Source organism: Mycotypha africana (assembly GCF_025528875.1).
Source record: "Mycotypha africana strain NRRL 2978 chromosome Unknown BDF20scaffold_1, whole genome shotgun sequence".
NCBI lineage: Eukaryota > Fungi > Mucoromycota > Mucoromycetes > Mucorales > Mycotyphaceae > Mycotypha > Mycotypha africana.
The window spans coordinates 129,829-155,819 of NW_026515725.1; the positions used below are offsets into that span (position 1 = coordinate 129,829).

At 36.4% G+C, this 25,991-nt stretch overlaps 12 protein-coding genes across 12 annotated transcripts; 5 read left to right on the plus strand and 7 right to left on the minus strand.

Annotated features, from left to right (window-relative positions):
* Positions 1 to 1,262: 1,262 nt before the first annotated feature.
* On the plus strand, positions 1,263 to 2,395 carry BDF20DRAFT_830904 (hepatocellular carcinoma-associated antigen 59-domain-containing protein; the record flags this gene model as incomplete). Its single annotated transcript, XM_053078394.1, has 5 exons — positions 1,263 to 1,363; positions 1,443 to 1,721; positions 1,806 to 2,039; positions 2,103 to 2,194; positions 2,274 to 2,395. The coding sequence occupies 5 exons, from the start codon at positions 1,263 to 1,265 to the stop codon at positions 2,393 to 2,395; spliced, it is 828 nt and encodes a 275-aa protein (XP_052940060.1).
* Positions 2,396 to 4,590: 2,195 nt separating this feature from the next.
* BDF20DRAFT_840898 (uncharacterized protein) lies at positions 4,591 to 5,467 on the minus strand. The gene is made up of 2 exons (XM_053079425.1): positions 5,419 to 5,467; positions 4,591 to 5,356 (listed from the first exon to the last, which is right to left on the minus strand). Exons 1-2 carry the CDS (start codon positions 5,438 to 5,440, stop codon positions 4,983 to 4,985), a joined length of 396 nt encoding a protein of 131 aa, XP_052940061.1. The 5' UTR covers positions 5,441 to 5,467; the 3' UTR covers positions 4,591 to 4,982.
* Positions 5,468 to 7,117: 1,650 nt separating this feature from the next.
* On the plus strand, positions 7,118 to 9,222 carry BDF20DRAFT_918281 (acyl transferase/acyl hydrolase/lysophospholipase; the record flags this gene model as incomplete). The annotated part of the gene is made up of 11 exons (XM_053084647.1): positions 7,118 to 7,200; positions 7,270 to 7,561; positions 7,634 to 7,692; positions 7,767 to 7,804; positions 7,875 to 7,942; positions 8,019 to 8,229; positions 8,308 to 8,525; positions 8,589 to 8,684; positions 8,759 to 8,808; positions 8,890 to 8,972; positions 9,034 to 9,222. The coding sequence occupies 11 exons, from the start codon at positions 7,118 to 7,120 to the stop codon at positions 9,129 to 9,131; spliced, it is 1,296 nt and encodes a 431-aa protein (XP_052940062.1). The 3' UTR covers positions 9,132 to 9,222.
* On the minus strand, positions 9,093 to 10,781 carry BDF20DRAFT_3732 (uncharacterized protein). The gene is made up of 3 exons (XM_053075308.1): positions 10,198 to 10,781; positions 9,967 to 10,079; positions 9,093 to 9,876 (listed from the first exon to the last, which is right to left on the minus strand). Exons 1-3 carry the CDS (start codon positions 10,625 to 10,627, stop codon positions 9,313 to 9,315), a joined length of 1,107 nt encoding a protein of 368 aa, XP_052940063.1. The 5' UTR covers positions 10,628 to 10,781; the 3' UTR covers positions 9,093 to 9,312.
* Positions 10,782 to 11,895: 1,114 nt separating this feature from the next.
* BDF20DRAFT_3379 (uncharacterized protein) lies at positions 11,896 to 12,738 on the minus strand. Its single transcript, XM_053075228.1, has 3 exons — positions 12,339 to 12,738; positions 12,188 to 12,278; positions 11,896 to 12,113 (listed from the first exon to the last, which is right to left on the minus strand). Exons 1-3 carry the CDS (start codon positions 12,555 to 12,557, stop codon positions 12,001 to 12,003), a joined length of 423 nt encoding a protein of 140 aa, XP_052940064.1. The 5' UTR covers positions 12,558 to 12,738; the 3' UTR covers positions 11,896 to 12,000.
* A 1,407-nt stretch (positions 12,739 to 14,145) lies between these two features.
* On the plus strand, positions 14,146 to 14,932 carry BDF20DRAFT_3531 (uncharacterized protein). The gene is made up of 3 exons (XM_053075263.1): positions 14,146 to 14,342; positions 14,406 to 14,618; positions 14,681 to 14,932. The coding sequence occupies exons 1-3, from the start codon at positions 14,292 to 14,294 to the stop codon at positions 14,768 to 14,770; spliced, it is 354 nt and encodes a 117-aa protein (XP_052940065.1). The 5' UTR covers positions 14,146 to 14,291; the 3' UTR covers positions 14,771 to 14,932.
* BDF20DRAFT_812169 (peptidase S24/S26A/S26B/S26C) lies at positions 14,919 to 15,341 on the minus strand (the record flags this gene model as incomplete). The annotated part of the gene is made up of 2 exons (XM_053076755.1): positions 14,919 to 15,107; positions 15,189 to 15,341. Coding segments are annotated over 2 exons (342 nt in total), but the record flags the coding sequence as incomplete, so codon positions are not given.
* A 1,464-nt stretch (positions 15,342 to 16,805) lies between these two features.
* BDF20DRAFT_810892 (dolichol-phosphate mannosyltransferase) lies at positions 16,806 to 17,877 on the plus strand (the record flags this gene model as incomplete). Its single annotated transcript, XM_053076633.1, has 5 exons — positions 16,806 to 17,003; positions 17,093 to 17,203; positions 17,295 to 17,320; positions 17,412 to 17,507; positions 17,589 to 17,877. 5 exons carry the CDS (start codon positions 16,806 to 16,808, stop codon positions 17,875 to 17,877), a joined length of 720 nt encoding a protein of 239 aa, XP_052940067.1.
* Positions 17,694 to 18,884, minus strand: BDF20DRAFT_3840 (uncharacterized protein). The gene has a single exon (XM_053075331.1). The coding sequence runs from the start codon at positions 18,690 to 18,692 to the stop codon at positions 17,925 to 17,927; it is 768 nt and encodes a 255-aa protein (XP_052940068.1). The 5' UTR covers positions 18,693 to 18,884; the 3' UTR covers positions 17,694 to 17,924.
* Positions 18,885 to 19,284: 400 nt separating this feature from the next.
* Positions 19,285 to 20,890, minus strand: BDF20DRAFT_3794 (uncharacterized protein). The gene is made up of 4 exons (XM_053075322.1): positions 20,598 to 20,890; positions 20,085 to 20,478; positions 19,598 to 20,015; positions 19,285 to 19,512 (listed from the first exon to the last, which is right to left on the minus strand). The coding sequence occupies exons 1-4, from the start codon at positions 20,601 to 20,603 to the stop codon at positions 19,494 to 19,496; spliced, it is 837 nt and encodes a 278-aa protein (XP_052940069.1). The 5' UTR covers positions 20,604 to 20,890; the 3' UTR covers positions 19,285 to 19,493.
* Positions 20,891 to 21,925: 1,035 nt separating this feature from the next.
* On the plus strand, positions 21,926 to 22,129 carry BDF20DRAFT_811203 (CCAAT-binding transcription factor, subunit B; the record flags this gene model as incomplete). Its single annotated transcript, XM_053076665.1, has 1 exon — positions 21,926 to 22,129. One exon carries the CDS (start codon positions 21,926 to 21,928, stop codon positions 22,127 to 22,129), a length of 204 nt encoding a protein of 67 aa, XP_052940070.1.
* Positions 22,130 to 22,593: 464 nt separating this feature from the next.
* On the minus strand, positions 22,594 to 25,598 carry BDF20DRAFT_908659 (uncharacterized protein; the record flags this gene model as incomplete). Its single annotated transcript, XM_053083503.1, has 7 exons — positions 22,594 to 23,412; positions 23,503 to 23,721; positions 23,791 to 24,032; positions 24,112 to 24,448; positions 24,619 to 25,205; positions 25,272 to 25,323; positions 25,533 to 25,598. 7 exons carry the CDS (start codon positions 25,596 to 25,598, stop codon positions 22,594 to 22,596), a joined length of 2,322 nt encoding a protein of 773 aa, XP_052940071.1.
* Between the last annotated feature and the right edge of the window lie 393 nt (positions 25,599 to 25,991).

A 25,991-nucleotide genomic window follows, 5' to 3' on the forward strand; every position in this document is an offset into this window, starting at 1 on the left:
AAAGAGATGGTTACTGATATTGAAGAAATGGCACACTCTTTCTCAAAAGACAAATAGACTTTTACATCTGTACAACAGTTTCATGTATCCTTGCTTCCTATATAAATAAACAGCTCTATAAAAAAAAGCTCATTTCTATGCATTATGGAAGCTAAGCATAAACTTTATTGGCTATACTATTCTAATTTAAAACAGAATGCTATCTAATCCATCGAAAAAGGCATTCTAATAAGTACCAAAGGATCATAATAGTTTCATAACTTTGTAACACATCTTTAATAAACTCATCAACTCATCAACAACAGCAAAACTTCCCGGGGATAGTGCCCTCAATTAGCTACTAGTAGTAGTCTAAGAAAGTGGATCATCATCTGCACAACCCCTCAATATATGCATGAAGGCACCAAAACTCTGCTGTACTTGCATCAACGTAAACTCTATATCCTTCTTTCTTGAGTTTTCCGAATGTAATTCGTTGTTCAACAAAAAAACCTACAAGCTTGTTGAATTGAGTAACTATGCTATCCAAGAATTAAAAAGAATTTTGAAAGAAGAGAAACAAAAAAAAAAAAAAAAAAAAAACGCATTAATCATGTTTCTCTATCACATCCATTGCAGCAATCGTCAACAGGTAAGAATGAAGGAATGCATTTACTAAGGAGAAGAGACTATCCTCAAGCATCGTATACGGCGACTAATTGTTTACCAACTCATTATGCTTCAAATTACAGTATTTATGATGAATTTGTATGTTACTTGCTACATAATGTCGCCATTATTTTCGATCATTCAATTATATCACTTTGGACATTTGGCCTATGATTTTGATACAAAGACAAAATTCTGCTGCTTCTCTAAAGTTTGATTTAATTCTATCTACAACAGCTGCACCGTTTACATTTTTACCGTGCATTAGACATGGCAGCACGCATTTTGCATGGTAATACGCCTTAAACATGCTACCACGCAATTTTCATGGTAGAGAGCATTAAACATGGTAGCACGCAAATTGCGTGGTGGATTTGCGAGCATTATGCATTCTACCACGCAGTTCTCATGCCAGCATGACTTTCATATATATATTTTTTTTGCTCCATGAATAGTACACTGCTCTCAGATAATCGGTGTGGTAAAGCCAAGAAGGTGCCGAAAAGGGGAAAAAAAAAAAGCCAACTTCGGAGTACAAATAAATTTGTTATTTTGCATTAAACAATGAGCCCTCTGCTCCAATACTTTATTGTTGTTACCAAGATTCAACAGACATGGCGATCATAAAAAAGCAAAAACAATACAGAAAGAAAAAAGTTGATTCTGACTCTGATGAACAAGAAGTAGCAGTAGAACAAACAGAAGAAGAAATAAGGTATATAGATAATGTTAACTATGCCATGCTTTTGTTGATCTGTATCGAAGGTTGTTTATTGATCTCATTTGTCGTTTAGTTCCACAATAGAAGAGTTGGAAGAATTGAGAAGACTTCGCCGTAAACGCAAAGGCATAGATGCTGAGAAACTATTGAAAGGTGCAGAAAAAAAATCAAAGAAGAAGAAAGCCGATGACAGTAGCAATGGCTGGAACCTGAAAACTGGTGGTTTAGTGCCTTCGGTCGATCAATATAAAGCTAAGGTAGAAGAAGGCGAAGAAGTTAATAGTACAGCTAAAAAGCTCAAATTAGACGCTTTTGCCACCGCAACAAACACATTAGATGTGGATAAGCATATGTATGGACAATATTTATATTGATAAACGATATTGAGAAATGCCAGCTAACACCTTCAATCCTATCACCTGGCCTGATTTTATAGGATGGAATACATCGAGAACGAAATGAAAAAAAGAAGAGGTGGCAATCCTGACCAAGCACAAGATGATGAGGATGAAAATGAGAATAATGAACACAAGGGATTAGTAGACATCTATGAAGAACTATATCGTATCCCGGATAGATTGAAAACCGAAAAGAAACCTGAATCAGAGGGAAATGTTCAACTATCAACCCAAATGCTTACAGCTATTCCCGAAGTGGATCTTGGTATAGAGTAAAGTGCTATGTTCTGAATTGAGTATCTGCTCTTTAAGTGCTCACTTTTCTTGTCTTTTAGTACTCGATTAAAAAACATCGAAGAAACTGAAAAGGCAAAGCGTAAATTATTAGATGAAACAGAAAAAGAAGAATTACAGGGTCATCAACCAGGTAAAGCATTTAGGTTGTAGAAAATAACCTACAAGATCATTTTTTACTGAGGTCAATTTGTTATATGATAAATGTGTAGATCGGACACAGGGAAATTATGAAAAGCATATACCGAAGCAATTTAAACCAAGATTAGGTCATGTACTAAGAGCAACAGATGAACAAGCAGTAGCTCGATTTAAAAAGAGGATGAGGAAATAATCACTGCCCCGGTCAGAAGATTATAACTGCGATATAATGATGTAGTAAACAACTGCACTATTTTCCAGAAAATGGCAAAGAAACCTTAGTATTCAATATAATCTTGTATTTAGAAGATCACAGTTGACAAGGAAAAAGTTGTTGTGAGGGGAAAAAATTAATAAAAATACTAGAATCGAAGATGAACCGATGTTGTTGAGGCTTTTGAACAATAGTACAATCTACCTCCGAGAATTATTGATCATCTTGTTCAGCAATGTATCGTCGTTCGCATTGTTGCTTTGAAAGTTGACAATCAAATGTTATTATTCGCGATCTTCAGTCTCTATTATCTAGTTTTGAAGCTTTGGCCTGTGAACAATGCTATCATCAATCCTCTTTTGAATCTTTTGATATCAGCAAGTCATAAGAAGCACTATAACAACTTAATTCCGTGGTTCGAATGATAGTTGCTATTTGCGAAAGAACGTACATTACCATCAGGTTGGAATGATTGAGTAGTTATGATCCTCTTTTTCTTTTAATCCCTTTTTACTGCTTACCTGTTTCGGACTAAAATACAAAGCCGCCTTTATCAGATTACATTCCAAGTTTATTAACCTTCTCCAAAATCATCTTGATGCAAATTTTGGCAAGGAAACAGAAGTAGTGAAAGGATCGATTGACATGTACTATGCCCTATCTGTTTCAAACGCTGACAAAGAATATCTGGTTCCTACTAAAGCAGTGTGCTTCGATTATAATGATATAAGACTTCCTCGTAGGAATTCATGCTTTAAAAGAGAATACACATAATTTCAGAGACAAGGTGTTGGACTGTATATATTCATTCATAGTGCACAGATTTACCGGCCTACGCTATCTCGCGAAATCGTGAGCTCACGAAAATCTTTGGTATGGAATCTCTGGCATAATTCAGGGCAAAAATGTAAAGCGAAGACAACGTCGGCAATACTGTACCTCTCACTGTCTGCTGAAATTGTAAATTTCAAACCAACAATCTAAGACTGGTTGGTCGACCACAGAATGAAAGTCTAAAGTGATGCGATTTCAGCGACCTACGCCGATAAGAGCTTTGCTCAAAAATAATGAATTTATTGGAAATGAAAATGTAACTTCCATACATAGAGCCATGTCAGAGGGTGCTCTTTTTTCAGAAATTACAACCGCTTTTAATGAGCAAAAAAAAAAAAAAAAAAAAAAAAAAAAAAAAAAAAAAAAAAAAAAAAAACTTATTCGCGCTAAGCTATATGGCAACTCAGTATTGGCAGTAAAGGTACGTTCAGATTTGCTTGAAAGTGGAGTCTCTATCAAATATTGATGTACACCGCTTCCCTAAATTGCTGTAGTCTGACTAGGCGAAACAAAGTAGCACCTTTTTTAAAGCAAAAAAGTCAAATCATGAATATACTTTGCAACCCTATCTTCCTTTCTGCCGTTTATACCGATGGACTAGATTCTCTGTAGTAAAAGATGAGTGTCTCAACATAGCAGCCTTCATCAAGACAACAAGTGTTGCTGAGAATGAACAGAAAAAAGTAGGGGGGTAAAACTGAATAACAATTCTTCATACCTTTATGCCAAAGAATTTTTCGGTGCATTTATCACAATACTCGGATACGTTCCTATTTTACAAGTACGAAGGATGGCAAAGAAATGATGATGGTATGAAACAATGGTTAATTGATGAAGGCAGGAACTATAATAAAAGAAAACGTGCCAAAAATCCCAAGAAAATCAAATGGAGTGAAAAGAAGTTGCTCATGGGAAAGTACACAGAAAGAAAGCAACGGAATTGTAAGGCCGGGAAAGACATACAAATATATTAAAGTGTGAAGCAGAGAACCATAAAAATCGCAGGTAATCATTCACATGAGAGAATTGAAGTGGCTTACTAAGGTAGAAAATATTGACATTTCTGCTTGCTAGAATTATCAAGGACGAGAGATAGCATTATCTAAGGAAGATTGTCTGAACCAGACGGATTCTCTCAAATTCAAGGGATATACAACGTACACTGCGTGGAGATGAAGTGACCGCCAGGTCATCTTTTTAGATGTTGAAAAGCTTGATAAAACAATCCTTTAAAAATACCGAATCCTTGTCAACTTTGCCAAGATTAACTGTGTTTCTATCTTAATTTTACTTTATTAAAACTGAAAACTGAGTGATAGACTAGCTTTTAGAATACAAATTCGCGATATTTGTTTTCAACGGTGAATTTATTGTTTATATCTGAATTGAAGAACAATCGAAAATTCGATTTCTCTTATAATATTATAATGACTATATAAAGTCAATGAAGAAGTATTGGCTATTAACTAAAATTAGTACGTATTTTAAAGTTAGCGTAGTTTGGGTATTCTAGGATAAAAAGGGTATATTGTTTAAGGTACATGGCACCTAATTGTGTATGTAGCTTAATGACGTTTTTTGAAACATGAGTTTTCTTTCCCTCAGATTGATTGTTATTGGTTCAATACTACAGTTGGATTCTTCGTCATGTTTCTTTGCTACTGCAAGAGTAGGTAAGGCTAAGTTGGTGAATTTCGCTATGCTGCTCAGTTGGTGATGTTGACTATACGAGTTACCGTTGTTGATGAGACACTGAGGATCGGGATAATAATGATAATATAGCCGGTCTATCTATAGAAGATGTGATCATTATCGAATAATCGTTATCTGTATTGTAGTATTTATGGTTGGCATCATTGAAGTAGTTTCCGATAGAAGACACATCGTTAAAGATATGAAAAAAGGGGTCGTCATCAGGCAATGCTTTTTTTCTCCAGCTACAATATTTACAGGCATATTTGACAGACATATTGTTAGGCAAACTAATTGTACGTTTCAGAACGGTTATTTCATGTTTAAAGCGAGTCAACTGAACACCATCAGGACGTTTGCATTTTGGACAAGGATGGGTAGCGGTCTCGAGTTGTATTTTTGATTTGTTGTTATCTGTATATTTAATATTAAAGTCAATTACTAGTAGCACACGCTTCGATACGATGGTAACTTACGAATGTCAAGATATTTAGCCATAGTGATTTATATATGTCCTCCTGGAAACAGTGTAAGATCTGATGAATTAGGTGTACGATAGATCAATCAGCGTACTTTTTGAAATGCTAAAATTTATATACTTTTCGTGAAGTCTTAGCCTTTGAATGTAAGGTTTAGAAAATGTTTCAATTTGAGACATTATAGCCCGAACGGAGTTCCTTAAAAAAAGCTGTTTTGCTTATCTAAAAGCACGCAAACAAATTAGAATTTGTTTATTATCGCTATAGCTGTGTAACGCTCTCCCCTTTTATATTTCAGGGTTCTCAAACAAATGATATAGTGATGGCACGATTACTGGGAATAAAAGCGACGGACAAAATGTTACGTAATAACCTGTACACTATTTGAGTATGTAATCGTTATTGACCGTTGCCGTGATGCGTATACAAAGCAATAGAAATATTAGTGATCTCTATAATAAAGCATGTAACCATATATCCGCGTTTAACATACCAATGCTGCCACAATGAATCTGACGCTCATGCCTTTTTATGGATATGAAAGAAGCTAGCCTGTTGGAAATTCAGGTGGAAGTCTATCAGCCATGTTGATTTGATACAGTTCGATTGGCAAAGCCAGAATGAAGAGGAAATTGCAAAAAACTAGACTCTTGAGAGCAGACGCTCAGTGAACAAAATGTGTTTCACTTTTTTTAATTCATCCCCACCTTTGCTCTGCAACTCATAGAGGTGAGCAATTGTAAAGTATTACAAAAAGTTCAGACACCGAAAGAAAGAAAGTCTGTGCCCTTTCCAAAATTTTCTCTGTTGCACACATTACCAAGTCCCAACATGTGAATAATATACAAACAGTTTCGGTACATTTTACTGTCAGTTGATTATGAAAACGATGAAGATTTGTGAAGTGACGAAAAAAAAAAAATAATATGTAAGTTGTATTGTAGAAGCTATGCAATAATTTATGTCCGTTAACATTCCTTTTACAAACTTCAAAATGAATTACTACAAGTCTTGTGCGGGGATATAAAACTGTTTGCACTTGTTTCAAGACAATTCAGGAACAAGGCGAGATAAAACAAAAAAAAAGGGAAAAGGCCCAATAATCATAAAAAGCGATCCATTTTTTCTTCATTCTTCTTCATCACTTATCACTTTGCCAATTCTATCCAACCATTAATATGAAAACTATTTCAGATACAATTTGGAAAATTGTGCAAGATCCATTAAAGTATATTATTGTTCCTCTACTTTACTTCCTTTACAACTCGACGCTTCTATCTTATAAATATCTTATTCATCCTTGGAGGGTAGGCATTACATCTTGACTTTGGAAGAGATACTGGGAGATTTACAATTGATATATAAGTTTTGACTGAGTTACTTTTCATTTTTTGTAGAAAAGATGGCTTCGAAAAGTTAGAGCATCTCAACCTGCACAAAAATTGCTCTTCGAACTGCAAAATGCTAAAACATTTGAAGAATGGCGAATAAAGGCGAAAAAGTTGGATAAATACTTGAGTATGTGAGCGCTCATTGGAAAGATCACGCATTACAGGTTCTCATAATTCTGTCTATGATTTGTAAAGATAACGATAGATGGATTGAGCAACCTATATCCAAATTATATGATTACAAATTGATTTCATCAAGGTTGAAGGTTTTGAAGAGCGCCCGCGAAGCAAAGGATGTTGATAACATGACCTATCTGTTGAGAAGCGGCTTGGTTCGAAATTTCGGTGGCATTTGCGACAGACGATTGTTTGCACATTCATATCTTGGGTAAAATAGTTAAAAAGTAGAAGTCGACCAATAGCAAGGAGTAGTAATACGTACTAATCACACTTTTAGCACAAAGAAATTGATTGGAAACTATATGGATGAAGTGATTAATCAATTAGAATATATCCATTCAACACGGGACTATAGCGCCCAAGCCAAGGCTAAGTTTTTTAGTGATGCTCGTCAAAGTTTTGGATGTTCAGCTCTAGTGTTACAAGGCGGGACAGCGTTGGCTTTATACCATATTGGTGTAGTCAAAGCATTAAATGAGCAAGGACTACTGCCCCGTATTATCAGTGGCACTGCCATCGGAGCAATGATTGCTGCTTTGATTTGCATTCATACAGATGAGGAATTACCAGTAATATGACCATCAATCTTCCAAAAGTACAGCAGCATCATTAATGCAATTTATCTATTTTCTCTAATATAGAATATCCTAAAACCAGACGGTATTAACTTAAGCGCCTTCTCAAACAAGAGCAAAACTGGGTAAGAGTATTTATGCTTACTAAAAAATTGCTTCTGTTATATCAACTCAACAACAAATGATTATGTTACGGTAGCCACTTCAAGAGACGCATTACACGTTTCTTGAAATATGGTAAGCATAGACTTATACTTAGAAAGCTTATCATGATAATATGTTTTTAACATCGTTACAATACTCGAAGGATACTTGATGGATATGAAAGTATTACAAGACTGTGTTAGAGCAAATGTGGGTGATTTGACATTTGAGGTACAACAGCCGCTGTTAGATAGAATAAAATTAATTAACCAACACTCTAAGCGAATTGTATTTAATTTTAATAAAGGAAGCCTACCAGAGGACGAAACGGGTGTTAAACATTAGCGTCCACTCGAGCAGAACACAAGAAGTTCCGCAAAATTTGAATTATTTGACCGCACCAAGCGTATTGATATGGAGTGCTGCTTGCTGTTCAACTGCTTCAGTAGGTTTATACGGAAGCTACCACTTAATGGCTAAAGATAAAGACGGAAATATAGTAAAATGGATCTCAACAGGTAAACTAATGAGAATAGTGATTATAATTTATATTTTTTCTATGCTTATTAATATTTACCGATATCTTCGATGTTCAGGCGTTCGATGGACACATTGGTCAGAAACATCTCTTTCTGAAAGTGAAGCACCTTTATACAGACTTTCAGAGCTTTTCAATGTAAACCATTTCATTGTATCCCAGGCTAGCATATATGCAATACCATTCATTATGAAGACACATAGCTTACAACATGAAACATTGCTGAACAGGGTTGTCTATATCCTTGCTTCTGAATTGAAACATCGTCTTTACCAGGTAGAAACATTTCTGTACAGACACATGGATTGTGAAAAATCAGTAAAGCTAATTTTAAATCAGCTACATCAATTTCATATTCTGCCTCGTATTTTTGGAGGCTTAATTGAACAGAAAATGTCTGGCAATGTGAACATAGTACCAGAACTAGCTTTATCCGTAAAACTCTTCTTTAACTCTAGCGAAAGTAACACAATTGAAAACTCATCAGCTGCCTTTGCTTATACATACAGGATTTCAATATATTGTTCTCTAACCCTTCCTATAAATCACTGGCTTATTGGTAGGTAGAAAGATATAGAATAAAAATAAGTTGATGAGGGACATACTAATCTCAGTCGACAAACTTTACCCAAATGAACAGGATTTTTCATGGTGAAAGATCAGTATGGCCATTAGTGGCTTTTATTAAAGCAAGATGTATGATAGAATTGGCATTGGATAAGGGTGAGTTATAGAGATAGGTTGTATACGCAACAGAAGGAAACTGATACCTGTTTAAATATAGCCGTGCTTGATCTGCAGTCAAAGAATATTGTAAAAGAACCTGTCATAGTAGACGAACGGGTTGCAGAAGGCAAGAAGAGAGCCAAGTCAATGCATTGACTTCAAACGGTATGCTTCAAATCTTTCTCCCCAAATCCTAAGTCTATTCAGGAATAGTCTGCATGTTGCTCGACTCTTTAAATCGTCTATGTTTGTATCGTATTAAAATTGCAGAGCGTTATAAAGATTTTCCAACATAATTATACATTTATGAAGCATTAGCGTTATATGCTCCTTTTGCTTATTCCTTACCTTCTGTAATTTTTTGACCTTTAACAGCATATGTATTGGAAACGTAATCCCACAGTTTATTAGAAACAAGCACAACACCTGGCAACACATACACAGACCGTTGGCTTTCCAACTCCAAAATCCCAGCCATCGCTGCTTCTTGATCTATGGGTTCATCTGTAAGAGCTTTGGTGAGCTTCCCTTCTACGAATAGTTCCCATCTTTGAATCCACTCAGCAGAGATAAAACAGTAATCTTGACTACTCAATGTTGGGTAAGGGAATGTCCCGTTTGTTAAGAGAGACCTTTCCCTTTGCCGAATTTGCTTCAGCTTCAATAGCTCAGTACTTTTCAAAAGAGCAAGGTCATCCGAGTATATATCATTTTCTCTATCCCAATTGTTGTTGCTAAAAGTGCAGCGGTTGTCGTTTTCCATTGTCATTAATTCTGGCAGCTGTTCAATTCGACCTCTCTTACATGATTGTTTGTAAGCCTGTGCGAGAATCTCAAACCAATGATTAGATATTAATGAAGCCTGATATTGCTCTGCCAAGTCTACATCATTTCCACCGAGCTGTAAGGATGTAAGTATGAGAGAAATAAATAGATATTCCAAATAAAACATATACATGCTGTATGATACTTTTAGCATTTGTTCTCTTACCCAATCCATACACAATTGACAGAACAACTCAGACATATTCAGCTTGTAAAATATAACGTGATTTTTGGCTTTGTCAGCTAGTAGGTGATGCTCACGAGCATGTCTTTCACAAACTAAAAAGCATGTTTCGAAATTAAGAAATCATGTTATTAAGATAATGAAGAAGAGGCATCGGTAGAAAGATGATCATGCATCGATTAACAACAAAACAGCAAAAATATACGTACGTACAGGTTTTATGACAGTTCTCGAATAAACACATGGAGAGTTTGCTAATGCCCATTGCTTGACATTTTTCGCACTTCCGATATACAAAATCCTTTTTGTGATTATCGTGGTCATGTTCGCTGTCTGTAGGAGGATTGTTTTCTTTGAATAGTAAAAGCTGACTGATTGAACATATATGCTCGCATGGTAACCTATTACCTATGGCACTGCTTATTATCTCTTTACAATTTCTATACAATTCTAGATAACTCTGTTTCGGATGGTTGTAGCTAAGATTAAAATCTTGCCAGCACAGTTTCCTCCATTGAGTTTCATGAAAATGTAATCCATGAAGATATTTAGAAGTGCTGGTGAGATTTATAAATTCTTCAAGGTTTAAATAAGTACAGATATCAAGAAGAATATGATAATTTAAGGAATGTATTGTTGACATTGATAAAAATAGAAGAAGACAATTGAAATTATTTGAATATAATATCGAGTCATTCTATATTTCCTGATTGTTTGTAGTTGTATGCTCACAATTGAAAGAGTACCCCATACGGATGGGTAGCTGATCATTTATTTGCTTGTTTGAAGAAGCTACAGATTTTCTCGTCGGACAATTTAGTCAATAGCAGCTTAATTATAAATACAGGTTCATTGTGACATAGCACGTTATTGATAGGAGAAAAGAGTGATACGCTTATAATCAGTTATAAATATGTAGGTGATAGATAAATTAGAGCAAATATGCAAAATATTATTGTCGCCAGCCTGCATTCAATTGCATTAATGTTAACACAGCATCCAAAGGAAACTCACCACTAATGATAGGTGTTTGCTGTTGCTGTTGCTCTTGTTGTATATTTGAGGTATTATTATTATTGCTACATTGGTTATTCGATTGACTAATATCATGGCCATCTATCATGTTGCTAATTTGAGATGTGGCTATCTCGATTTCTTCCGTCTTCACTACGGAAGACGTTTGCTGTTGTTGCTGCTGCGATATAGCAGTAGCAGCGGCGGCGGCAGCAGTAGCTTGTAAAGTAGATGCTAACAGAACAGCTAATTTGTCTTCAGAACTACCAATGAGTAAATCAGTTTGTTGTTTTTGCTGCTGATTTTGTTGCTGTGTCAACGAAACAATATTTTCTACTGTAGAAGAGTTGTCATTGACGGCAGCAGAACCACTAGTTGTTGCCGACAAAGGGACTGTTGTAGTGTTCTGTTGTGTGTGTGGAGATATAGGAGCGCCAGGCGTCTGTTGGAGTTGTTGTAAATGATGTAGTAGTTCTAATAATTGTAAGGGGAATAATTGCGATAATACAGTAGCAGCATCCGCAGCAGAAGTAACTGTACTAGCCATGCTGAGATCCCCTTCATTTGCAGTAGTAATTGACGTTGCAGGCGTAGTTGAAGCATTGGTATTGGTCAATTGACCGTCTTTGGCTTCTTCTAAGGCTGGCGGATCGGTTGCCTGTTGTTGTTGTTGTTGTTGTTGCTGCTGCTGCTGCTGCTGTTGCAAGCTTTCCTTAGACGATGTTGAAGCTGCTGGTGGCGTTGTTTCCGCCTCTGTACTTGTACTGGTATTACTGTTTGAGGCAGCGTCCATTAATGCACGAATAGCAGTTGCAGCAGGATTTCCAAAGCTACTCAATAATAATGCTAAGAAATTTACATCAGGAACAGATTGTACATTCTGTGGTGGGTGTAACCAATGTAAGAGTGCATTAAAATCCAATCCTGCTGCTGCTCCGTTAACGGCTACTGTAGCCGCTAAGCTGTTGTGTAATTGATGATGTACGCCTAATGAATCATCCACTACGTCTTTTCGGCGTTCCTTTTCTTTTCGTTTTTGTTGACGTTTGAAAAATTCTTCTTCAATCCATTTCCGTTTTTGCTCGCTATCCTCTTTACCAAACAATTTGTGCGCTCTTTTATTGACGCGGCATCGCAGATCATTATCTTTATCTATAAATGTACACCAAAAATTGATGAGAAAACTAACCTATTTGTTGGACGTTTACTGTAATAAATTTACTTCTTTCTTCGTTTTGCTGTCTCCAACGTTTTTTGCGCTCTCTGTTATCAGCCCTCACCTAGAATCAGTAATAACATCATTAGCAAATTTGATTTATGTCATGAGGAATAATTATTACCTTCTGATTCATTAATTCTCTCTTTAATATCTCTTCGGCTGTCGCGGTTACATCGTTGTTACCAGAAATTGGCTTCTGATCTTTTTTTTGTTGTTCCGAAGAAAGGTGAGGCTGTAATGATGGCTGTTGAGATGGTTTTGACTGTATGTGTGGAAGTAAGGACGTTGTTGGTAATAGAGGTGTAGATGTCAAGACCGTAGAAGGGGACGTGGTCATCATTGGCGTAGAAGGTGTCGAAGGTATGGTATCAGTATTGCTAGCGGATGCAGTGCTGTTAACTAAACCACTGGCTGCTAGAGCTTCATCGAGATTATTTAAGAATTGAAATCCATTCTCTCCATTTAATACATCAGAAGCATTAACTGTTTGGGTATTTAATTGTTGTAGTTGCTTCAAGGTGTCTAAAGTGGTTTGTTCAGATAATGATGATATGTTAAGTTGTTGAACTCCATTTTGAGTGCCAGGTTGTTCAAATAAAGTCGGTTTATCTGAGGATGATAAGTTGAAGTCTTCAATTTTTATTGGCGTTTCCAAGATATCCTCTATGGTAGGCTGTTGCTCTTGAGGCTCCACAATTTCTGCTATAGAGTGATCTTCAGTTTGTAACCTTGATTGACCAGCAGTATGTTCAAAATCTGAAATAGCAAGATCATTAGAAGAACCATCAGCAATTACTGTTAACGATTGTGCATCATCAGCGAGCTCATGCTCAGCATTGTTGTTTTCAGAAGCGTCTTTGTGCAAAGATGTTGGGCTCAAGGAATCATTTTTATTGGTGATGATATCTAGCTTCTCTATTTCAACGTCAACGTTGTTGGACGAGTAAGATACCTTTAATTTTTTAGTAACAGACTCAAAGACATCTGAGGCATCTCGTTTTAAACTATTTGCGGCTTTATGTGGTTCTTCTGAGATTTGTTGCTGTTGAGCCATTCCAAAAACTTGCTGATTGATTAACAAGTCTAAATTAGTCAAAGGGAGGCCGAAACAGACAGGTTATTTTTATGCTCAATTTAAAAAAGCAAAGAATACGAAATCTGACTCTGACCAGTGTTGGTCTGTATCGTTTCCCTTTATTGTAGAAGAAAAGAATCAAGTGTCAAAAGTTTTTGAGAAGAAAAAAAAAATAAATAAAAAAATAAAAAAGCTGACTTTAAACCTGCCCTCATCAAACCTCCCAACTGCTACAGGAATAGGACATAGAAAGCTGATCTAATGCTGATATCCTTGCCATGAATGTTTGCTCACAGTATTGGCACTGAGGTCTAGTGTATTCAGTAATGATCTCTAAAAATTTATTTAAATCAAATCAGAAAATGTTTGTCTTCTTTAACGTAGTAAGTCACCAGAGCAAAAATTATTAAGTGCCATTCTTCTGTACTGATAGAGTATATGAATTATGACACCCAATTTCGAGACAGATCACTGAAATATGATTAATGCATATGCTATTAGTACGTGAAAAGGTGTAAAAATAAAATAAGAAATGCTGTAATACTTACATATGAAGTGTAGTGCCAAAAGTTAGAGTTGAGCAGAATGACACATTGGACAAAAAAAAAAAAAGTGTTACTGAGGGCTTTTGGCAGTCTTGTTCATTTCTTTATATCTCTTACCCATAAGGTACTACAGCCATCGGCTGTGAGCGCATGTACCATTTCTGGCTAAGAAAGGTACAGAGAGACGGATTGATCAGCTTTATACATAATCTTGGGAGTACTCTTTTTTCCCAGTTTGATTAACTCATCTCTCAGTATTATTAACTCGTACCTATCCTATTGGAAAGACAAAAATGGGGGACGATTTCAATTGTCCTTTTCCAAAAAAAAATTGAAGATACTGGCATATTGTAATTGTAACCAGCCGATTTGACAGGCGAATATTCTCCGCAATGGAAGAAACTAAACTATAAACTACTTCTTCTATCCCACTTCACTGTTATAAAATTCGACGATGGCCTCAAAACTTGTAGGAGATACACTCAAAGGAACATATATTGAAAAGGTAACAAGGAATATTACTTGCATCTTAAAGAAGACTTTGACTCATAATATTAGGTGAAAACAGGTAAATGTCTTTCAACCTTCGGAATCAGGAGGGATCTGGCAATGTCCATTTTGCAAACCAGCTGCAAGACCTGTATATAAGCTATACATACCGCCGATTGACGATTCTGAGAAATTGAATGAAGTAAAAGGATTGATAAAAAACCACATCGAGCTGCATCAGATTGATTTATTAAGAAAAATGAGTGCAAAAGAAGGGATTGATTACAAAGAAGTAAGTGTTACAATAGATTGGCAATTTGTGTTAAAAATTAACAACTCTTCCTTATGACCTAGGCCACGATTGACAGTATGAAAAGAGTGAGATTATGGATCACAGGAACAATTAAAGATCGCAAACTATATGGAAAGGATCCGGAGAGTTGAATTCGTCATCAATTTTAACCTTTGCCAATCTTGTTCTATACCTTAATCCATCTCAGCTGTCTACTGGCATAAAGTTATTCTTTACGACTTCAAATTCTGGCCATACCTATATTTATGTTCATGTTAAATGTATCTTGATCTGTTTGCCTTATTCCAGATGCAATAATAATACCTTTGCAAGCACTCTTCCTTTTACCATTGCCAAAGGAACTGGTCCATATGTTCTAGAGTCTTTTGACATACTCAAATTATCACCGCCAACCCAAATATGTCCTCGAGGTACCGTTAAATATTCCCTTTCTTCTGCCGTCGGATCTTTACATATGCTATCTCCTGGCTTCATATGCATGCGAATTTGTACAATAGGTTATTCAGTTAAATCCTTTGGTTCCTCGTCTGCTGCTGTTAAAACTATTACCATTCCAATAATTCTCTTCATAACTTGTCTATTCGGAACTTCAGGTGATTTACATATCACCACATCTCCAGGTTTGAATTCTCTAAATCGCTTAGAAAGATTGTCTGACAAAATGATGCCATATGTTCCAAAGTAAGGTAGCATAGACGGGCCTTGGCTCTTAAAAATAAAATGAATAAATGATTATGGTATAAAAAATTGAAAGAAAAAGTCAAGTTTACTTTGTGTAGCTCCAAGACATATGAGTTGAAACAATGATAGAAACAGCCTACTCTTACAGTTAAACTTACAAAGCGAACTGTCAATGGCCAGAGTCTTTTGACTATTCCCATGTCAGCACGCCTACAATAAGAGCAAAAGGCATGCTGCTCCTTGTCGCAAATAATGGCACTTTTTGTACCTGTGTTGCTGTGACTGCAAAAGCTTGCATATTTCGTATGATTTATGCAAATATACAAGGTCTTGCGTTTTAAAATACAAAGAACTCAGACTTCAAGCAAAGCAGTGAAAGATGCTTTATAGTCATACCGTGTTTATGTATCTTGGTTGATGCTTATATATTAATGTTACTACAGCGATACTTTTGCGAATATTAAACCGGATCTTGATAGTTTTTGAATATTTCATTGGCTGCTTTTCAAGTACTGCCATGAGAAGATGCATGTTTAAAATTGTTACCAGCACATCAAAAATAACTCCATTTACAAGCTGCACTCTTGTTATTTAACAACAATAACACATGAATTTCGAACAAAATGACACCTTCATCAGCCTGTGGAAACCGAAAACATCGCCTGCAGATTCTTTTTGCCGTAGAAAGATAAAGTTTAGGGATACGGTATTAAAAGTTGCGACTAGCACTGATGTAAAAACAATTTGGTCATACGCTCTTTAAGAGTTTTAAATACTCTACACTTTTATCTAATATTTTTGCCAATGAGGCCTTTTCGACTCTACAGATTACAGGAGGAGCAGCAATAATCGGCTACTATAGGCCTTTAACATTATGTTGCGATTACACCACTTTTTAACGATATGTTCACAAATTTCTTTGACTATAAACCGCATGGGTATCAATTTAGGCCTACCCGCTAATGCCAGGTCAATTTTTTCATTGATGCGTTATATTACTGTTAATATTGTGCCAGTTACACATAAGCGTTAAAACTTCATTTATATAATACATTTCCACATGGAGCTTCGTGTTTGAATTGGAAAAAAAAAAGAGATAAAGCAAATAACTTCATCTTAAAATGCTCAATGTATAATAAAAGAAGGGATGCTATATTGCAGACCGCTTCGATCATGAAGCTTGATCTATCATTTTCGTTTTTTAGTTCCTTACTCCACAACTTCTTTTTTTATACTTTGATATCATTATCGATTGGTCGCTTTTGCATTCTTACAGTTGCTTGACGCGGACTTCTGCTTCTCGTTGACAGGCATATTGTTTGATTGACTCTGTTCTCGTCAACTTTGCTTGTCAGAAGATAGAAACGGGGAAACTCGAGGAATTTAATTGCAACCCAACTATTGTGCATCCTTATTCGCTCCCTTTTTTTGTGAATGTCAATTGATAAACACGCCATAGTGGACATTTACAGAACACATTCTACCATGACACAGAACAAATATACTGTTATTCTTCCTACCTATAACGAGCGCGAAAACCTGCCCATTATTACTTGGTTATTAGCCAAGACATTCAAAGAGAACAACATCGATTGGGAGATTGTAATTGTAGATGATAATAGTCCAGATGGTACACAAGAAGTAGCCAAAGAACTTCAATCCATTTATGGCGACGATCGTATTGTAAGATGAACATCAGTATTTCTTTCCACCTTGAATTATTGTTCAATGAGCAAGTGTTGATATCAATGTTGATTTTATTTCTCTAAAAGCAACTGAGACCTCGAGCTGGTAAGCTTGGTTTAGGTACAGCTTATGTGCACGGTCTTCAGTTTGCCTCAGGCACACATATTATTATCATGGATGCCGACTTTTCACATCATGTAAATATAAAATATACTCTCTTTCTTTTCTTACACGACATCATCTCTTCACTAAAACTGAAAATGATTCATTTATTTCCGTTTTAAATAGCCCAAGTTTATTCCCCAAATGATCAGGTAAAAAAAAAAAAGGAAAAAATAACTAGAAGCATCTACGAGAACACAAGGCCGGTCAATTGACAACATGTGAACGAATATAAACAACTAGATTGCAGCAAGAAAAGGATTATGATATTGTTAGTGGTACAAGATACAAAAATGGAGGCGGTGTATATGGTTGGGATTTGAAGCGTAAACTTGTCAGGTACTGTGACAACGAGCAATGTATCGTAAGAGAGCTATTATGCCATCGTTTACAAACTAATGAAAAACTAAATACTTATAGTCGTGGTGCCAACTTTTTAGCCACAATCATGCTTCGTCCAAATGCTTCTGATCTCACTGGCAGTTTCCGTTTATACAAGAAAGATGTTCTCTCTCAATTGATTAACGCTACTATTGCAAAGGGTTATGTATTCCAGATGGAAATGATCGTTAGAGCAAGACAATTCAATTTTTCTGTAGGTGAAGTGCCTATTACTTTCGTCGATCGTGTTTATGGCGAAAGTAAGATGGGCATGTCCGAAATTGTGCAGTATGCTCAGGGTGTCTGGAGGTTATTCACAACTATCTAAGGGCATTTTATTATCATTGATTTGCATTATAATGATATAGATTTGATCTACAGTTCTTTTTTAACGCTATCTATAACAGTTTTGTCACGACTACCTATAAGCTTTTGGGCTTCGATGTAGGCCATGAATAAAGGAAGCGTTACAGAGGCAGAAAATAGAGGCGTCAAGATTATTAGCGCCATTGTGGGAATGGTAAACATTTTACCGACACTATCGATATTATACACAATCATCCAAGCGATGGAAATGAGTTGCATACATACAATATCGTAACTAATACTAGATTGCGCTGGATGTCCAAAAAAAGTGGATATCAATGTATTGACAATAATTAATGCTATTGACGTTAAAGATTGTCCGCCTAAGTCAACTGTTGATAAACACTCCATCCATTGATTGATATAGATTGAAATATTGGCTGCCGCAGCCATAACATATAGGCTTGTGATCATGACAGAAACTTTGGTAATGATAGAATTTTCTCTATCGACAGGGTCATTTGATATTGTCCATGATTTGGACGTTGAGGTATAAATCAAAGGTATGACAAGCAAAGCATGCATCACTAGTAAATTTGGCAAAAATCCATCGGTGCTTGCAACAAAAGGTGAGATGATGACTGTTATTATGCCGCCCAAAGTTGTTAATTGCAGGATTTTCAGTAATGTGACAGAAGGTTGTCGATGAGCTACGATAGGATAAAAAAGCATAACATAAAAAAATAATGAAGAAGCAACCGAGATGGCAACGACTTGGCCTAGTAGCATATAAGCCCAAACAAAAGGAATATTACGCCGAGTACCTAGTTTGTGCATAGAATGTTTGTCACGTAAACTATCGATTTTTCCCTCTTTTAAATTATCCTATACCTTCAATGGCTAAAAGAGGTGTCCAAACCGATACGGTCAAGCTACACAATTGGTGACTCCACAACCACTGCCAATGTCCTACCGATACCTGTCTCCAAGCACTATCAAACAAGGATACCTCATGCAACCAGTGAGAGATAGAATTAACAGATAGTTCCATACTGTGCCCATGCTCTGCTGTATATGCTTTATGCCATTGTTGGTAGCTATGTTGGAAGAATTTGAACATGTAGGTCCAAGTTGTAATGAAGGACAATAACATAAGCAGAATGAACACGACATGACTAAGGGAAACTGATCGCGCTTTAGAAAGTACTTGTCCTTTAATTCTATGAAGCAGAACAAAAATGAACACAAAATAAGAAACAAGTATAGAAACAGCCACAGGATATTCGACCTCTATCATGTTTGTGGTAATGTAAATGGTAAATATATGCCAGCCTGCAAGAAGCGGGGAAAAGTGCACGGTAGGCGTGCTTTTGGATGAGAACCAATTCGTTTCTAGAAAAGAAAAGACCGATCATCCAGCTACTACTATCGTTGTGGTACATGATTAAAAGTTTATTGCAAAGCATTAAGATTAAGTGAAATGATCGTCTCGTATAAATAAGGAGTGAATAGTTCTACCACTAATCGGGTAGTAGATCTAAACACAAACAGTTCAAGAGTTGTGAATTTGATCCAGCATGCAGTGATTTTGATAAGTGCATACGGCACGATGGAAACCAGATCTCTAACCTTATCCGGTCAACCATCCAAGGCACAGCTTAACCAGTTTAAAGGTATCCTCAGTATTTTTTCAATATACTTGTTTCTTTCTCATACATATTTTCTCATAAAATGGTCTCAACCTCTTTAACAATGGCCGTGTATTATATGGGAATCCTCCCCCTTCTAAAACATGCACTGTATCTTCAAATATTCTTGCTATAATATCCAGATCGAAATCAAGAAATTTGACAGCTGATTCAAATGCTTCAAAATGTTTCGTGGTGAGTATGAGGTATCGATGGAAGAATTGTAGAAACTGATCGGACCCACTATCAAGTAGCAGGTCAATGATGATATCATGGGTGCTTCCGCAAATTTGTAGAAATCGTAAGAAGACGACATCGGACGTTAAACGGAGTCTTTTGAAAAAATCTCTGTGGTCACTGTATTGAAAGAATAGCAGGTTACTGAGCAGCTCTACAATACCATCATCATTGATACAGTAAATGTTGTAAACTATATCAATGAATTCCAAGGCTGTACATTTCTTTTGAAAGTCTAATGGTTGTTGAACAATCTATCTGTTAACCGCTCAACATTTCAATAGTTGGAGAATATTGACAATACCTTCTACAACGTCAAGTATTTTGACTAAGAGCAAGGATTCATCGTTTTCCGTACCCAAAAACTCATAGCTATCGTCAGGACGCATAAGGGCAAACAACGTTTGTGCCATTAATTTTACTGTTACTCTATCCATTACGACTGCATCCGTTGTTATTTCTGCTGGAAATTGGTAGAAATCTGTATATTCTTCCTCAATATCGAATTTTATAGCTGATAAGAAACCATCCTTTGTCATCTTTTTTTTACAGTCTTCAATGTAGTCTAATATCGCGTCCAGAACTACAGAAACGTCCCTTTCATTGATTCCTTTGTTCAAGGCCATAATACGATAGCAAATTTCTATCGAACGTCTACATATATATATTTTTTTGTGAGTCCATAAAGGTACGCTGAACTTAATCAATTGCAGATACGGCGGCGGAGGTGCAGAAATTGGTTGGCCAGTATCAAGGTTTTTTATAAGGTCATTTATACATGTAAGTATTGGATAGATAAGAGAGTCTGCTTTCGAACCTTCATCAGTAGGTATTTTTTGAAGAACAAGAACGTATAGCTCTGTGTAAAGCTTATGCACTGCACAGATCGCGATATCCTCGCAGTGTCTGTAATGCTTCAATAGGCGGTGAAGCAGATTCAAATCTTCGGCCAAGCCGTTGTCAACATGTTTTAAGCGTATATTACTGATTATAAGCTCCAGAAGAATGAAGCTGATGTGCGAGTGACTGACTACTTCATTATAAATAGTATTATGCTTTTGATGGTTAGTGTAAACGTTCATCAAAAAAATGTGCGCGAAATATGGAACAGTTGGCCCGTTTTTATTTGATGACGTTCGTATCGGCGAATCAAAAATCGTTCCAGAACAGAAAAAATTTTTCTTTTTGCCTGCACCTGTTTGGCCGCTGATAAAAATCAACCCCTCCCTCTTCTGTAATTTCATATTTCTTTTTCATACATTGTTTTTCTTTTGATTGGAAGATACTATTGTCCTATCATATTTCTTTCTTTTTGGCAACTAAAAAAATTGTCAGGTCTCAATCCTATCCAATACATTATACTACAAACTATACCAAGCTTGAAAAACTCTCCGCACTTGATTTTAAGGCACCCCACATATCAGGATTGACAACAATAAAACACGAAGCAAGATGAATAGTTACAACGATCCTAACGCTGCCAGTTCTGGTCAACAAAGCCAGCCATTGCAAGCCACGAGCACTTCCCAACCACCAATGCCCACAACGGCCAATGCTAGTCCACGTACTGTAGCTACGGATACTGGTGCTGCACCACCTGTGTCCACCACAGTTTCGGTAAACAATGCTCCTGCTGTAGCAGTGACTAATGCCAACACACAAGATCCAATTGTAAGCTATGAAAAGAGAAAAGGAGAAAGAAATATGAAAAAGAGAGGAAATATGAAAGAGCACATAAATTTGCTTAGGTAACTCAATCTAAGAATAATACTTTGTCTATCTCCTTCTCATAGGCTGCTGCAGTACAACAACAACAACAACAACAGACTTCACCTTTAGCTTTCCAACGAACGGTACAACAACAACCACCTTTGAACTATTCTCAACAACACATGACTCTGGTATATATAAAAAAAATAATAATAAACAAAGCCGATGATGTTGGTACTAAGGTTATTTTGTCTTTAAACCTCCCATATCTTTTGTTTTTTATTAAGCCTGCTGGAATCATGACTGCACAACCAGGACAAGGTAAACACAAAGCATAAAAATAGGCAAATCAAGATCGATTGGTTCAGTATTTAAATACTCATTTTAGTTGACGGTATAGTTATCACAGCCAATCCTCCTCCTCCTCCTGTAGTTATGGAAGAAGAACCGTTATATGTCAATGCCAAACAATACCATCGTATCCTAAAAAGACGTGCTGCTCGTTTAAAACTTGAAGAAATGCATAAATTAGAGAGAACACGAAAACCTTATCTCCATGAAAGTAGACATAAACATGCTATGCGTAGACCAAGAGGACCTGGAGGACGATTCTTGAGTAAGTTAAATATCATGCGGTAGTGGCCGTGTTGATCTCCATTTGCTTATACCCACTTCCTTTTCGCAATGAAACAAAAACATAGCTGCTGCTGAAATTGCTGAACTACAAAAGCAGGGCAAACTACCTACGAATAATAACAGCAATAACAATAACGGCAATGCTAACCAGAATAATAACGTCGTGAATAGCAGTAATAGCAGTATTAACAGTGATAATATGAGTACCAATTATAATGTTGGAACTGACAATGCTACTGTGAGCACAAATAGTAACTTAACACCTCAACAACAGCAGTCATCACCTCAATACCAACAGGCATCTCATCAACCTGATTATCTTGACCTTCAATCATAAAGTAAATTATCAGGCCATGGGGGTCCTTTCTGATTTCAATTTTTTTTTTTATTTTTTTGCTTTTTATCATATTTTACTAGCTATATGGACTATTGGACGCGTTTATTTCTTCAATAAAAAGAAAAAACATTTAAAATTCAAGCAACGGTTTCACATGTCTATTATGTAATTGTCTGGAATGATTTTTCTCTGGAGTATCATCCAGTTTTAGAAGTGTACCATTGCTGCCATTAGTATTACCATTATAATGGTGATGATGAGCAGCATTCGAAGAAGGCAAAGACGCGATAGCTGCATTATTGGGTAAAGGGACATCATGATGATGCTGTTGAGGACGTTTACTTGCTGCTGTGGGTCTTCTACGAATAGATGCATGACTTCTAAGCTGCCCACCTTCCTCAGCAGCATGTGTAGTGGTCGATGTATTAGCTACATCGCGTACACTTTTTGATCTCGACATTTTTTTGTCCAAAAGCGAACCTTTGGCGAATTTGACACGATCATCAATTTGAATTAAAGTATTCGAAGGACTGGAGGCTTCCTCATGTAACTCTTGTTGTTGTTGCTGTTGCTGCTGCTGTCTATAAAGAATTTGTTCGTGTGTTTCTTCTTTCGCCAATAAAGATCCTTTACTGAAAGTAGAATGTTCGGTGCAATCAATCAATGTTCCTCCCTCAGAACCACTACTGCTATTGGCAGTATCGGTCATTTTCGCCTGTGTTGTAGCTGAACGGCTTAGACTTGTTCCTTTTGACGTGGTGTTGCTTCTCGTTAAATGCCGTTGCTCGTTATCCGGTCTGCGCGTAGATTCACTTCTTGAAAAGCCTGCTGTTGTATGCAAGTCTTTTGTGGATTTGTTTCTGCGCAGACCATCTCCGTTATTATGGGTCGCCATATGGGCTAATGGGTTGGTTATTCTTTGTGGAGAATATTGATATTGTATCTGACTCTATTGATCATGTCATAACTGTTAGTTTATCGTCTGTACGTTCCTTGTTAAGAGTTAACTATTGAAAGCAGTATAAACATAACAATTTACCCTTGCACATCTCAAACTGAGTACCCAGTTCTTCATCTTTTCTGGGTCGTCGATAGCCAAAAAGCGCATGTAGTCTCCCTCACGCTCAAAGATAGTCGATTTGTCTTGCGCTCTGATGGCAATAACAAAAGGCGAAGGTGTTGTTGATGTCAAAGGTTGGAGCAATGTATAGACATCATAGGATGCTAGATGACACAAGATGGAAGCGTTTGCCAATGTCTAATATACCTGCAGGTTTAATGATAATTCACAGCCATTTAAATGATAGAGTGGGGTGAACCATCTTACCTTACTATCTTTGGCATATTGAATTGCATTATCTTTAATAAAACAATATTTCTTCTGCCATTTTCCTTTCTTATATTCGATGCATACAAAGCCTTGCATAGGTGGCACTTTCCTTTCAAACAGACTTTCTGGAGTCAATGTATAATGGTAATTGTACTTCTTAACTAGTAATGCATTGTTAGTGTTGAGATCCCAGTTGTTTACAATCTCATAAGGAATTTCCCATTCTCGTAGAGGCCTCTCTTTATGAACGTGAATGTAATATATATGTCAGAAAGTGCTATTTTCTGTAAATGGTTTAACTATAAGATGGGTACTTACCAACACCATGTTGATTATCGATTTCAAATAGTGTCCAATCATCCGAGTCTGGATCAATTAGCCCCTTTCTTTTTAGATATTGTACTACCATTGCAGTTGTCAAAATGTTGGTTAATTGCACTGCTTTATATGTCTTGGCATCATTAATAAAAATCCGAGTATTCACAGCTTTTAAATTTGATGTTGCTCCTGTTGCTGGGTGGTTGCTTCGTTTTACTGAAGTACTATGATGTAAACCAGAGGAAGGATGATGATGATGTTGTTGTTGTTGAAAACTAGATTGCGTGGGTGATTTGATAGTTTCTTCTAACATTGCAGCAGTTGCTGAAGCAGCACTCTATATATATAAATATATATATTTTATATTGTTTAAGGGGAAGGGAAGAATGAGAAATTGTGAGAAAGAAAGTAAAAAAAAAAAAAAGAGAGAGAGAGGAGAGAAAAACGTAAAAATAACTGTCAAGTAGATAACACATGACGCAAAGAGAAGCAAACAGTATGATTTACCTCTGACTTGTTTGTTGAAGGTTGACCGTCCAATACAGCCCAAGCTCTATGCATAGCAAAACGTAAATCGTCCTCGCCTGCTAACTCAGCTGATGCATTGGTTGAGGTATTCGATAACATGGCAGGTATAGAGGGTACTGGAGGTATGGAATGAGCTGATGATGAGAGAGATGAAGCTGTTGTTGCTGTTGACGAAGAAGATATAGAAGGTTGTAATGAGGACTGTTGTACAGCACTATTATCTGCTTCTGTTCCCAGCGATTTTTTCATTCGAAACTGATCACGTCCGGTTGCACTTTTCAATGACTTTGAAGTCTGAAGTAGTTTTGTTGGTGCTGTACTATTTGTATTAGAAGCTGTTGGACGGGTAGTTGCAGAACGTTGTAATAAGCGTCCCAAACTGATCTCTTCTTCTTCCTCCTCTTCTCCTTCTTTTTTATGTTTGGTCATATAATCGAGAGTAACGGCATGCGGATGAGGAGCAGGTGGAGAAGACTGTTGTGTAGTAGAATTTGACGTTGCATACAGACGTAGTGGAACGTTGTCAGGCGACACTGGTTGTTGTCTATAATGAGGATGATGCTGTTCTATAATGCAAAAATTGAATTGATTTAATTAACAAGAAATAAGTCAGAATTGAATTGAAAGGGTACCTAGAGCAGTAATAGCAGGTACGCCGCTTATAACTTGCTGATCAGTCATAGACTTTTGTTGAAACGAAAGGAAAAAAAAAAAAAACAAGAAAAGAAAAGTAGGCAGTAAAAATAGTTGAAAAAAAAAAAAAAGAAATAATGAAAGTTAGAGAAACTATTCAATTGAAATGAATCGCAACAGACTACAAGAATACACAACAACTTTAATTTTTAAAGTTTTCTGAGCATTTTCAAATTGGTTGTTTGGCTGCTGATCATTACCAAGGTAAAATCCTGTACATCTTTTTCCAAGTCTCGAAGCATATCATCTATATCTGCTATTGTCATTTGCTGATAGAACGATTGTGTTAGTTTAGACGGAATCTATTAGGACTGGATAAGAATCAGAAAAGAAGAAAAGAAGGTCTAAATTAAATAGAAATCGATCAATTTTATTAATTTTCATTTTTGAAAAGGAGATTCGTTCTCACTCAAAAATGGTACAGAACCTCACGCGTGCTCGTTCTATACCGTTGCACAACTACATCTTCGGCATTATGAGGCTTGGGATCAAGCTGATAGTACTACTGCTTTTATTACCATTTCTATTTGATGGTTATTATTAAGGTTCGAATGACCCTCGAGTTTTTGTTTGCCTCTTTAAGTTCAAAGAACTACTTTTTTTTTCTCTTACAAAATTGGACAGTTGGAGACAACGATCATTAGGACGAATACCTAGTC